The sequence below is a fragment of the Kryptolebias marmoratus genome, linkage group LG19 (genome assembly GCF_001649575.2).
Source record: "Kryptolebias marmoratus isolate JLee-2015 linkage group LG19, ASM164957v2, whole genome shotgun sequence".
Classification (NCBI taxonomy): Eukaryota; Metazoa; Chordata; class Actinopteri; order Cyprinodontiformes; family Rivulidae; genus Kryptolebias; species Kryptolebias marmoratus.
This window is the reverse complement of record NC_051448.1, coordinates 3,499,697-3,512,198: the sequence shown is the minus strand read 5'-3', so window position 1 is coordinate 3,512,198 and position 12,502 is coordinate 3,499,697. Positions and strand designations below refer to the sequence as shown.

Genomic DNA, 12,502 nt, shown 5'->3' with positions numbered 1-12,502 from the left:
TGCAGAACATTTAAAACCAAGTGTGTGATCTGTGAGACCTTCATCTGATTCCTGAAACCTCAATAAAGGGCCACTTCAGCACTTTTTTTGCATCCGGACCACACTAGAACTGGTCCAGCTCCAAAACTACAACACCTCACTGGTATTTGATGAAAAGGTGAAATCTCTGCTAAAATCTTGTGTTTTGAATCAACATTCATATAAACTAATTCATGTCATTTCAGTGAGTCATCATGGTTGTGCCCTGAGTCCTCTGTTGCTTCAGATGAGGCTGATCCCCATGGATTTTTTAAAGTCTGGTTACGGCCCTGCTTAGAAAGGTCCTCCTAGATGTTACTGTTTGGCCACAGCCTCTTTAATCTTCAGGCTGCAGATTAAAGGTCTCTTATTTTAGCAGCTAAGATGGCGCCTTTGTTTTGAAATTGGCTCTCATGGTGTGAAATTCATTCAGCGAAGAGTAGAGATAAAATCTAAGTGAGACAAAATTGCCAAAATGTCACAGTGCGTTTCCACCTTCAGTCTGCTCCAGTCAGATTTTCACGGCGCGATCCCTAAACAATCGGAGAGCATCGCTTTGGTGTGCCACTTTAAAATATTCCTGTCATCCCCCCATGACGCTCAGCTTGACGACTCTCAACAACAGCTTGATAACAGCGTGCATCCAAGCCACTGACTGATTAATTGTTCGTGTTCTCACAGTGCTCCATGGGTGATTTTTTTTTTTATTTAGTCCACATTTTGGAATGACTAAATTGAAAAGGTCTTAATGAAACATTGCGACAGACTTTCTGATGGTCAGATGGATGTTAAACTCCACTGGATGATGTTGTCTGTATTTTCATACTGATTTCACCCAAATTCTTAAATCAAACGTCTATTTTGTAAACTCTAACTAGACTTCCTTTGTCAGGGAGATGAGGTCTGATCGGAAATGTTTCCTGCAGATGAATGAAGCAAAAAAAACCAGTGAGGGTTCTTTTCTGTAGCTGAAAAGCCTTGACAGCTTTGTTAGTGTCATTAGGAAGTTGGGTCCAGTCCATCTGGGCTGACAGACACCAGGAAAAATATTTCTTCTCACTTACAGACGTTTTTTTTTTTTTACCCCGGGTCAAAACTTGATATGTTTCACAAATCAGACAAGTGAATAGTGTCAGCAGGTTGGTTTGTTTTGTAGCCAGGGGGCTAAACAAGCTTATCAGACTGATGATAGACAGAAAAACACCAAGCTAATTAGTAAATGCTGCAAACTGCAAATTTCCCTCAAGGTAAAGTACTAATTGCAGTTATTTATAATAATTAATATATATTTTACGGCATGTAGGTAAAGCAGGCCATGGTGTGATCTTGCTCAAGGACACGCGTTTATGTACTTTTATCAATCGAGTTAAAGATATTTAGCTTTTTAGCTGAGAACTGATGTTTTTGAGCTCTTCACATCAGACATTTGAGTGATTCCTTTGAATATTTCTCATTTTCATTCTTCGCTGAAACTGTTTGAGCCCACATCCCATAGTTTGAAAACCTGTGGCCTGAAAAAAGCAGAAATTAATTCAGACGAACTTCACTTTAACACACGAAATGATTGTTAAACGCTTTACACCTCAGAGTTCAGTCGCTCAACATTTAAAAAACTATCCTGTATATAATGTAATTAATATTTAACAGTAATTACCAAAGAACCCTTGACTCAACCTTGTTAAACACATATTTTGTGCAATAAGTTTAAGTTGGAGCAGACATAATGTTTGAAATAAAGCGTAAAAAAGAGCAGACTAAATCTCCTTCACAAAAATGAGAAAATTAGATCATAAAAAAGACAATAACTTTAAGTTATTGCTTGTTGTAGAACTTTAAAACCATATGTTTTACCATAATTGTACAGATTGTGTTTTTTCAACCATATGTTGTTTTAATCAGTTTCTTTATGGATTTACATTGAGCAATATTTCAGAACAGTCTTTAAACCCACTGTTGTTCTGTAAAGTAGATCTTAGACTGCAGTGTCCAGTTTTAATTTGAATGTTTAAAAACTTAAACCAGTCTCCAAAACAGAAAAGCTGTCAGGATATATATGGAAGTAAAAATGTTCGGTTGGATCAGATGTCGTGGATCAGTAGGCAGCACGTCTGCGGTGCGTTTGAAATGCAGAATAAATAATAAATATCAGTGACAGAAAGGATATGGGATGTGTTCTGTCTGTTTAATTTATTATGTGTACTTCAATGAGGCTTTTTCAATAACTTCCATGTCTGGAGCTTTTCCCCTCGGTGCATTGCCTCTTTTATTAGTGCTGTGTTTGTATGACTGTCAGTACAAAGCCGTGTTCCTCTGAGGCCCCATGAAGAGTCTTAATTCTGACTGTTTGTTTTGATAATGAATTTATCTACACTCTCTCGTGCTCTTCAGTAATGGTAATTTTTTGCCACTTTATAACAGAAGTTTTTAATTCTTGTGTCACATTTTAAAAAACCCAAACTAGTTCAGATGCACTTCAAATAATCCCTCACGCATTCAAAACATTTTGAAGGTTTTATTTTAATTATGTTTTTCAGCTCAGCTGCATTTTGTAAACACAAACAAACTTCTAGGCAGTCCTTATTGATTACCAAACTTTTTCCCCCATTATCTTCTAATGATTTTATATAAAGTTCTGCAGAAACTGTTGCTGTTTTTCCACCATTTTATTTTTAAAAACTGGTATATTAGCTGTAAAATCATTAATGCCCCGTCCAGATTGAAACAGTGTTTTAGGAGGCCCTACAGTATTTTTCAAAACTGAGTTCCTGGGTAGAAAAATCCTTAAACGCTACTGTTTTAATCCTGCGTGGAAAGCCTAAACACAGCCTAATCTACAACCCAGAGCATGACAGACTACAGAAAACCAAACCCTTCATATACTTCAGTGAACAGACGAGGCTGATGAACAACAATAAAAGTCTTTATTACACCAAATAATCTGAGGCCAAAAAGGACGTTAGTTTATGGAACTAAAAATATCGAAGCAAACATTGCAGAAAGACCAACAATCAAGTACACATTTAAAAAAGTCTGCATAGATATATATTTTAAAAATGATGAGGGAAAACTCGTCCTTCGTTGGATTCTGTGGCTGAAATCGTTTGTCATGTCCTCATATTTGGACTGAAGTGACTTCCAGTTAATGGTAGTTTATTGTAACATAAAGGAGATTTTTTTTGTCGGTCCAGTCTTGTGTTTACAGTCTTTCCTGTTTCTGGTGTGTATTCCTGGCGGTGTTTCAGTGCAACATACAGGCCATTAGTAGTTACCACAGCGTTTGGGTGGTTTTCTGTGTTTCCGTGCGGATGAAAGCATTTCCAGAAACGGTGCCGTGTTTAAAAGGTAAACAAATGGTTTAGGAAAGACTGGTTCCTGCGTGGATGGGGCCTAAGAGAACAAAAACAAACACATTAATTTATAAGGCTGCATACATTAGTGACTGTACTGTTGTGGATAATCTGACTCATTCCTGTAAGCCTGCAAAGTTTGCAGGATTCAATATTTTCAATATTACTTTCTTTTTATTTGTCTAAAGAACGGTAACTGTAGGAAATCTTGGGGCTAAATCAACGTGAAGCTGCGGGTTTCTGATATTACTCTTCATTATTTTTGCAGTTACACTTGGAACAGGTGGTTACGATTAACATCAGAGATAAATTGCATGCAACACCTTTCAATGGTGCCTCTTTTTACCAAAGTTTAATATTTGTTATTATTGCTATTACAAACTCTAAAATAGACTCTGGGGGCACGGTGCTGAGAAGATTAAAGAGGGAATAAAAACAGTGAGAGGATTTATCTCCATTAGATGGTAATTGCCATCAGCATGAGGTTTTTAGAGATGTTAATATGTGAGGAGGGAAGGGGAAAAGAAAATGCAGAAATAGTTGTCCTGGCACATCAAAAGCCATTTTCTCTCAAATACAAGATTTGATGGCCTGTGATTAATCCCCAGAGCTCTGCTTTTTGATGGCAACAGTGTTGAATTATCACTTTGATATGTAAATCACAGCAAACATTTTCAACAGCATTTTTCGGCGCTATTACTCTGTAAATTGGATTTGAAGTTTTCCCTGCCATTTGCCGGCGCCTGGACGATCTGCTCATATGAAATGTTAAATTCTCCATCATCCGAACCATAAACTGTCTGAAGCAGGGGATTCATTTGCACAGATGCAATAATCTACTTCCCAAAAGCCAGGATGTGGAGGCAACATCTTTCAAATGAAAATGTCAGTTCTTTCCACAGTTATTGTCTCATTCATTTCAGTCTCTGCGTAATTACACTCGCATTTCCAAAAATTAATAAGTTTTAATGATTCTTCACAATATTGGAGTTAAGGATCCACTGAGAAACTTAGAGTAGTTGCTTTTATATCTGTCTTGTAAAAACAACTCCACCTGGAAGAAAAACATCCCCGTATTAGAAGGTGTTCCTGCAGGAAAAAAGAAGTTAGGTGTGTATAATTTTTTATGCTTTTTCAAAAACTCTGCCACATCCCTGAAATCGGCGTTAGGATGCCGCTGCACAAAAGCCTCAGAACGTTGCTGTGAAATTACCCGTGAATGACTGTTAGTGAAATTACCCGAGTCACCTTGATACGGCACTACCTCGCAAACATCACAGTTAAATGCCAAACGACTGCCTCAGAGCTGCAGAGTACAAACTCGCTGAGACACACTGTCAGCTCCGCAGTGCCGTGAAAGAAGCGGCTCATAATTTGCTGTCATGTTTTTCCATTCTTCATGGTCAAAATGCAGCCCGTTAGGAGTCTTCTCTCCCGAATCTCTCTGTCACACACCCTCTCCGAGATCCGTAATCCTCAGTTTCTTTTTTTTGTAATTGTCTTGTTTTACAGCCGAGGAGAAGAATGTGAAGAACGCTGTATTATCGTCCGTGGAACAGCTGGGAATTGACACCTGTCTCAGGTTTGTCTGGCAGTTTCCTGTAACTCAATCATATTTCATCATACACTTTTTATACGAGCCCCAAAGAAAGAAAAAACAGCTGCCTCCTGTTTCAAACGAGTGTGAAAGAGGTTCTTTGTGATGCTAAAGGAAAAAGAATCAGGGCTTAGATAAATTACTTTTAAACGAAGAGATAACACTTTGTTTTTTTGTTTATAACCTTCTTTATTTAATTGATCCTTTTAATGTCTAAGTTATTGAACACATGCAGTATGAATACTCCTTTCATCCAAAGGTCGTCTGTGTCATTTTGTTGTGAAAGCGAGTCATTTTGAGCCTTTCTCTTTTGTTTTTCATGTCTGCTGTAGTCTGGAGTTACCACTGGTCTTCTCTGTGTTGTTAGTGTTGCGGCTGCTTTGTGCCTCCAGTCATCGCTCTGAACTAAACTTACAGCAGGACTTTTGTGTGCATCAAGTTAAATGTTGTTCCGTTTGCTGATTTAGGTTTCCTGAAGCCACAGACACCTGAGCTCGCTGAGGTGTTCGGCTCTAAAGCTGCAGAATTCCATATATGTCAAACCCAGTGACGCAAGGGGGCCAAAATCAAAAATTTGGTCCTAGCCAAGGGCCAATCACGATCAATATTTATTAAAAACGACATAAATTAACCTTGGTTTTAGATGTACTATGTCAAATCATTCATATAGAAATATCAATGCCATGAATACAAACTTTAATGAACACAGACAAATAGATCAAACTTCAAAAAGCTCATTATTAGCAGTCATTTCTTACGCCTCACTCAGCTTTTAAATGAATTTTTTAACACTAAAACAGATTTTTTTTAAAAAGCCATCAACAAAAACCTGATCATACAGAAATTAAAACTATATATTGTTGGCTTCTAAGTCACTGTCAAGAGAAAACTTCACTAATTAGGCTCAGTTTGTTTAAGCTAAATAAGAATCAGAGACTCAATCTGTCCCAGACTAGAGGGCCGGATCTGGCCCGCGGGCCTTGAGTTTGACACGTGTGATATATGTGATAAAGAGAAGCATTGTTAAAGAAAAACACGTTGCTCAATACGTAATGTGTTTAGTAATGCATTCGGGAGACGAAAATGCAACAAGAAATGATGTTTCCCCATCTAAACATACCTTCGATGGAGTCTGAATTTGGACTCAGCTTAAATAATTTGTCCATCCTTCATATCATGCATAACTGATTAAAAATGTGCAACAAAATGGTGAAATATCTGCTACTGTTATTCACTAGACTCTGTGTGGATCTCCTGCAAATGCTAAAGCTGCAGAAAGGTCCTCAAGCTCTTCTAGTTTAACGCTGTTTGGAGGTTTTATTTACCTTTTTATTGTAAGGTTTGAATCGCGCTGCACACGTCAGACGTGCTGATGTAGATCTGCACCACCGGACCTGTTCGTTATGGTTTTAATAGAGTCCTCTTGTGTTTCTGCTTTGAGCCGAAGTGTTGCTTCTCCTCCCTGCCGTGTGGAAAACCTTCAGCTTCAAAACATGGCTTTCATTGGAGCAGAGGTCAGGGATGATGGGAACTGATATAAAAAGAGTTCTGAGATTTGTTTATGAAATTTTCACAGTAATCTTGTTTGTGATTTTAGTTTTTTAATAACATTGGGGAAATAAAAGGATGTGATTCTAAGTAAAAGCAGGATAAGTGGAGCAGTGACCCAGATATTATGAGTTGATATTAAAAAAAAATCACGAGGGAGTTGCATGAAGGTGAAGAAGTTAAGTTTGTTTATTTTGTTCAATTTCTAGGTATGGCTGCTTCCTCAAGCTACTGCCGGAAGATGCCAAGAATGAGCTGGTGCTGCTAACGAAGCACATAAAGACCTTCCTATCCTCACAGAGAATCACCTCCTCATCACAACTCGGTATCCTTTAAACATTTCTGTCTGTTTGTGAGACACTTGTTGACTCCCATGTGGCCTTTATTTTCTTTGCCTTTGTTTTAAAGTTCATAGTTTAAGTCTAAGTCATATATCTAATACAGTAACAGTCATTTATTTTCTATTATGTTGCAATACATTCACAGAGTACAAGATGATACGCTAATTAGTAATAGATGTCTCAGGAAGCCAGCAAATTGCATCAGATCGTTCACCACAAGCGTGTTGGCGACAGTGGAAAGGATGGACTCCGTTTTAATAGGAAGAGACCTCCAGTAAAACCAGAACCAGGCTCAGGATGGGCGGCCATTTGTCTTAACTTGCTGGGGTTTGAAAGGACAGGAAAGAGACAAACACGGAGAGATCGGTCTAGGTGTGGTTTCTATGGGAAGATAAAGAAAAACAGGTTAATTACAGCAATAACTGCATGTGCAAACAGAGAGTAATCCAGGATGGAAGGAACATGGAGAGCAGAGAGAGGAAACCAGCAGTCTGAGAACTAAGGGATAACTCAGGAAACCCAAACCAAACCCTAACTATAGGATTTATCAGACAGAACGTCTTAAGCCGGGTCTAAAAAGTAGACAGGATGTCAGCCTGAGAACCGGAAGCTCTGCCTCCCATTTTAGAAACTCTAGGAACCACGAGTAAACCTGCAGTCTGAAAATAAAGTGCTCTGTTAGGAAAATATGGAACAATTAGATCTTTAATATAAGATGGAGCTTGATTGTTGAGAGCTTTGTATGTTAGAAGAAGGATTTTAATTTATATTCTTATCAATAATATTAAAGGGTTTTCTAAAATGTCGCTTTAACAAAATGTTAAAAAGAGATAATCTAAATTGTCTTTTTTTAAACAAAAGCATCCATTGAATTATGACAGAACTGACACTTTTTTTTAATCTTCATACCATATATATATATATTTATTTAGTAGCCTGATTGTTTGCTTTAAAAACAAAAACATCTCCCCAGCTTCATCAGTGGGGATGCAGACATCAATTCTAGGTTTTAAAATGGATCTATAAAGTTTACTGTGTTACTCTGATCCTGCAGAAGTTAGAGCTGATAACCCGACCAGTCTCTCTTTGAAAGAGGCGTTCTCTCCGTCTGATCAACACAATACACATTATCTCCCTCCGAGCCTCAGAGAACAGTTCATCCTTTTGTCCCAAATGGCATCTGATGAACCTAATTTCTTTTTTCTCCAGTTCACTTTGAGTGGACAATAGAACAAGATAACAGTCTGATTAAAATCACTCTATTTAATCTGATCAGAAGCATTTGGATACATTTATTGGTCAGTTTGTACAATAGTTTTATGCAGATTGTTTCCACAGCAAATGCACATATACTGCTTAAAAAATCCTACTTTGAGTATATTTTCGAACTACTTTTACATTTCGACATCAGATGTTGCATTAAAGCGAAGTGTAGGTTCAGAAATTTACCCAAACTCAAAGAACCAAAGCAGTGGTGTCTCTGGTGAAGTGAAGAAGTGCAAAATAAATCCGTAAAGTTAGAGAAGTTGTTTAATTAAGTCAATATTTTTAGTTTTATTCATGTTTTTGGATGGTTGTAGATCAAAATAGTTTCCTTTCCTACGGGATGTTGCTTTATTTATAACTCCTTATTTAAAAATGATGTCTTGACAGAGAGCATTACGAATGCATGAGGCTTGTCTGTCAATTTGATTCAAAGAGCATGCATTTGTTGTGCAGCTCGGGCAAAAAGTTAAATCTTCTCCTGCAGCATGATGATTAAATTAAGGTATTCAAACTGCACCAAGTTATCCTAAATATAAACAAGGATGAAGAGTTTAGATTTCACAAAGTTAACTCTTATTAGAGTCTTTGAGGTTCTTGTAAAAAAGTAATTTTCCACAGATTTTATGTTTTTGAAAACGCTTTTTGTAGATTTCCTTCCAGAAGAGAAAGCAGAACTGGATGGAGCTATAGGCAGGACAATATTTTGAGATAAATATATTCTAATTTGTTCATTTTGAACAATACCACAACGATTTTCAGTCATTTCTAATAGAAAACCAGCATTTTAATAAATGCCAGATGCATAAACCATGAGCCGAAGCGATGAGTCACGATGACTCTTCACATTTAAGCTACCAAAATCTACCCTCCCATGTTTCTGACATTTAAACCGGCCATCATCACAGATGGTACTGTCGGCATGCACAGCAGGCAGCAAAAATGCATTTTAAATATGCAGCTGGGTTTAAAACATTTTAAGGAATTTTAAGGCTGTTGAACAAGAATTTAGGTCAAGAAAAACCGTTTTCCAGGTTGTTAAAATGGATTCTTTATCTGACAGTGTTAGGATTGTTAGCATAACTTAAAAAAACTTACTAAAATCATGTTAACAGGAAAAAAATCACATAATTTAAATGAATTGTTTTGTAAAACATTCACTGCAATATCATGACTTAAATAATTACCATGTTTAAAATAGTTAATAGGGAATCTGAATTGCAAATTTATTGTTTTTGTTTTATACTTTTAACCTCTGTAAAATAACTGATTTCCACAGTTTTCCTACAAGACGGACCTTTACATAAGTGCACGATTCAAAATTATTAAATGTGTAAAAGATGCACAGCTTGAATATATTGTCAGAAATGTGTCACATTAATAAAGGAAGAGGTGATATTTAGTCAAGACAAACTTATTTATATAGTACTTTTCAGCAACAAGGTGATACAAAGTGCTTTACAACATTTTACACAAAATACAGAGTCAAAAAACACAATATCTAAAATGTGTGTCAAACTGAAGGCCCACGGGCCAGATCCGGCCCTCTGTAACATTTCATCCGGCCCTCCAGTCTGGTTCAGATCGAGTCTCTGATTTTTATTTTGCTTTAAAAAACTGAGCCTAATTAGTGAAGTTTTCTCTGACAGTGACTTAGAAGCCAACAATATATAGTTTTAAATTCTGTCTGATCAGGTTTTTGTCTGTTTTATTGTTAAAAACTTCAATTAAAAGCTGAGTGAGGCGTAAGAAATGACAGCTAATGATGAGCTTTTTGAAGTTTGATCTATTTGTCTGTGTTCATTAAAGTCTGTTTGCTCTAAATTCTGTATAATCTGTAACTGGGAAAAGGTCATTGATATTTCTATATGAATGATTTGACATAATACATCTAAAACCAATTAATTTATGTAATTTTGAATAAATATTGATCGTGATTGGCCCTTGGCTAGGACCAAATTTTTAATTTTTGGCCCCCTTGCATCACTGCGTTTGACACCCCTGGTCTAAAATATGAGCTGGGATAATCTAAATGAAATCATGAAACTAAACATATCTAATATGAAACCCCACATAATATATATTCAAAACAACAACAATATCTAAAAAGCACCGAAACCCTTAAAGGCTCTGTTTCCTTTGACACGTGACATTTAATTATAAGGAAGAAATAAATTTAGGCAGTTAAATTTTAATTACCTTCAAACATCAAGTGATGATCTGACAGTGTGGTTTAAATTTAAATTAGTGGGTGTATTTAAATGTAAAATAATCTCTACCTGTTGTTTCTTGGTGCGGTTGGTTTTTCTCTTTCCTACCAGCCCTTTTGCTTCTTTAACTCTGCCTCCAGTCAGTCTGCAGGACGGTTATCTGGGTCACGACTGGCTGAGCTCCACAGTTTTTCTCCTCATGGCTGGAAACACGGACCGGTCCCTGGATCTGTTACTGAGCCTCTCCTCGCTGCTGACGTCTGCGTTCATCTGGCCTGCGAGGATTCACGCATCTGTGAGTCACAGCTGCAGAACCGCGTGTTTACAACCAATAATAGTTCCTCGTTACTGTGTCTGAAGTCGATTAATAATTAATACTTGCAGCGAAAATTAGTCTTAAAATGATTTTACCACCCAAAAAACACCCCAAATCTATAGTTTTCAGACAGAAACTATAAAATAACTGCCTGATATTCTGTTATATAATAAGAAATTTTGGTTTGTTTAAACTGTAGGCTGAATGGGTAACCAGTCCCCTGTGCTTCGTATAATTCAGCTCAGTTTCTGTGTATTTTTCTGGCTGATAGTTGAACAGTGATGATCAGAAACTGCAGGGATACAAACCCATCGGTGGCTGTTTTATTGTTGATACTTCATGAAGGGTTTTCCAACAAGTTAACGTCCTTTACTTGTGGCTAAAAGCCTTTTTTGTGAAAACTGTCAGCAGTGAATACTTTTAAAGAGCAGGGTTCAACAGAACTGTCTGATATTTACTCATTAAACGTGTTGTTTTCGCTCTCAGACGGGCTGAAGTTTGATTAGTTTTATCTGAAGTTCACTTGTGCCCGGTGCAGACGGGTGTTTGGTTCACCAACACTGAAAGTGGCAGCCCTTTTCAGAAACCTTTCTAGTGTTATCTATTTGCATAACATTGTGGCATCTTCGTCTCTAACCTTGCAGAAGATTTATGCAGGTCTGGATGTTAAAACATGTTACTGATCTCTTTAAAAAAATCAAATGCAAACAGATAAACAAGCTTCATCTGCTTTATTAACAGGACAACAATCAGAAATGTTACAGCCGAGTAAGCTTAAAAAAGATTTTTTACCATGGATAAGGGTCAAACAGGACATTTTTATGACTAAAGCTAAGAAATTCAGAAGAATAAAGGAGGAAAAAGAACAAAACAACCAAATGATAAAGGAATAGATCACTCGTGGGGAGTAATTGTAAATAGAAGTCTAGTTTCGATCATAAAACTGAGATTTACCTCTTGCTATCATTAATTCAGCATCCGTCGTTTATCGTCAGTCAATAACTGCTCAGATATGTCTGAACGTGTGATACATGCGCTCAGTATGTGTGCAGACACATTTTTCAGTTTCTCTTCAACACAAACTGGTCAATTCTGTCAACATTATGGAAAACTAATTAGTGTACAGTAGGAGAGCTGTACGCAGTTTATAAACTAATAATTCCAAACCAAACTTTGTTTAAACCATCAGAAGTGAGCAGAAATCCCTGTAACATCAATCTTACTTTATTGACACTTTTATTCTTTCTAAAACTGTTTAGATATGGAGCGGGACAAACACTTTGTTTTTTTGTTGTGACAGGTCCATTTTGCTAAGGAAGTTGCTGAATCAGGAATCTCTCCAGTTTACTGGTGCACAGCTCACTACGTGGAGATGCTGCTGAAGGCTGAAGTCCCTCTGGTCCATTCTGCCTTCAGGATGTCTGGTTTCACCCCCTCACAGGTAACATCTGGAACTGTTTGTTTTCTGTACATGAACTAATGTTGGAGCGCCTCCAACCTGACCATCATAGTTTGTGATCAATACTCTCTCCATGTCTGTCAGTTGACACTCATCTCACATGACTGATTAATCAGACCCTCCAGGATTTTGTGATGTTGCGCAACTATTAATGCAAAATCAAGCAAACCCCGCGAAATCACAACTTTTTGCAACTTTCCTGCAACTTTAACCCAATATTTATTGTTTCTAAAGTGATTCGCCACCGTTTCTGCGGTCTAGTCTCTTCTTTGTGGGTTTGTGTAGCGTGGAATACAAAATAAGCCCAAATAACTCACGAAGAAGACACGTGACGTCACTTCCTGTTAACATCAGAATGCCGGGAGCGTGCAGGAGCAGCGACCGAAGCCAAAATGTGCGCTAA

At 37.3% G+C, this 12,502-nt stretch overlaps 1 protein-coding gene and 1 long non-coding RNA gene across 5 annotated transcripts in view; one reads left to right on the top strand and one right to left on the bottom strand.

Moving 5' to 3' along the window:
• Positions 1–12,502, top strand: part of tbc1d32 (TBC1 domain family, member 32) — a 70,059-nt gene that overhangs the window by 44,250 nt on the left and 13,307 nt on the right. For all 4 annotated transcript variants that reach the window (XM_017431415.3, XM_025009409.2, XM_025009408.2 and 1 more), the window contains 4 exons: positions 4,878–4,947; positions 6,720–6,835; positions 10,465–10,619; positions 11,941–12,081. In XM_017431415.3, coding sequence (XP_017286904.1) covers positions 4,878–4,947; positions 6,720–6,835; positions 10,465–10,619; positions 11,941–12,081 — 482 coding nt within the window. The remainder of the gene's footprint in view (positions 1–4,877; positions 4,948–6,719; positions 6,836–10,464; positions 10,620–11,940; positions 12,082–12,502) is intronic.
• The window catches only part of LOC108244882, a 13,818-nt gene continuing 11,834 nt past the window's right edge, over positions 10,519–12,502 (bottom strand). Inside the window, exon 4 of the long non-coding RNA XR_001808947.2 lies at positions 10,519–10,599. This is a non-coding gene — a long non-coding RNA (uncharacterized LOC108244882). The remainder of the gene's footprint in view (positions 10,600–12,502) is intronic.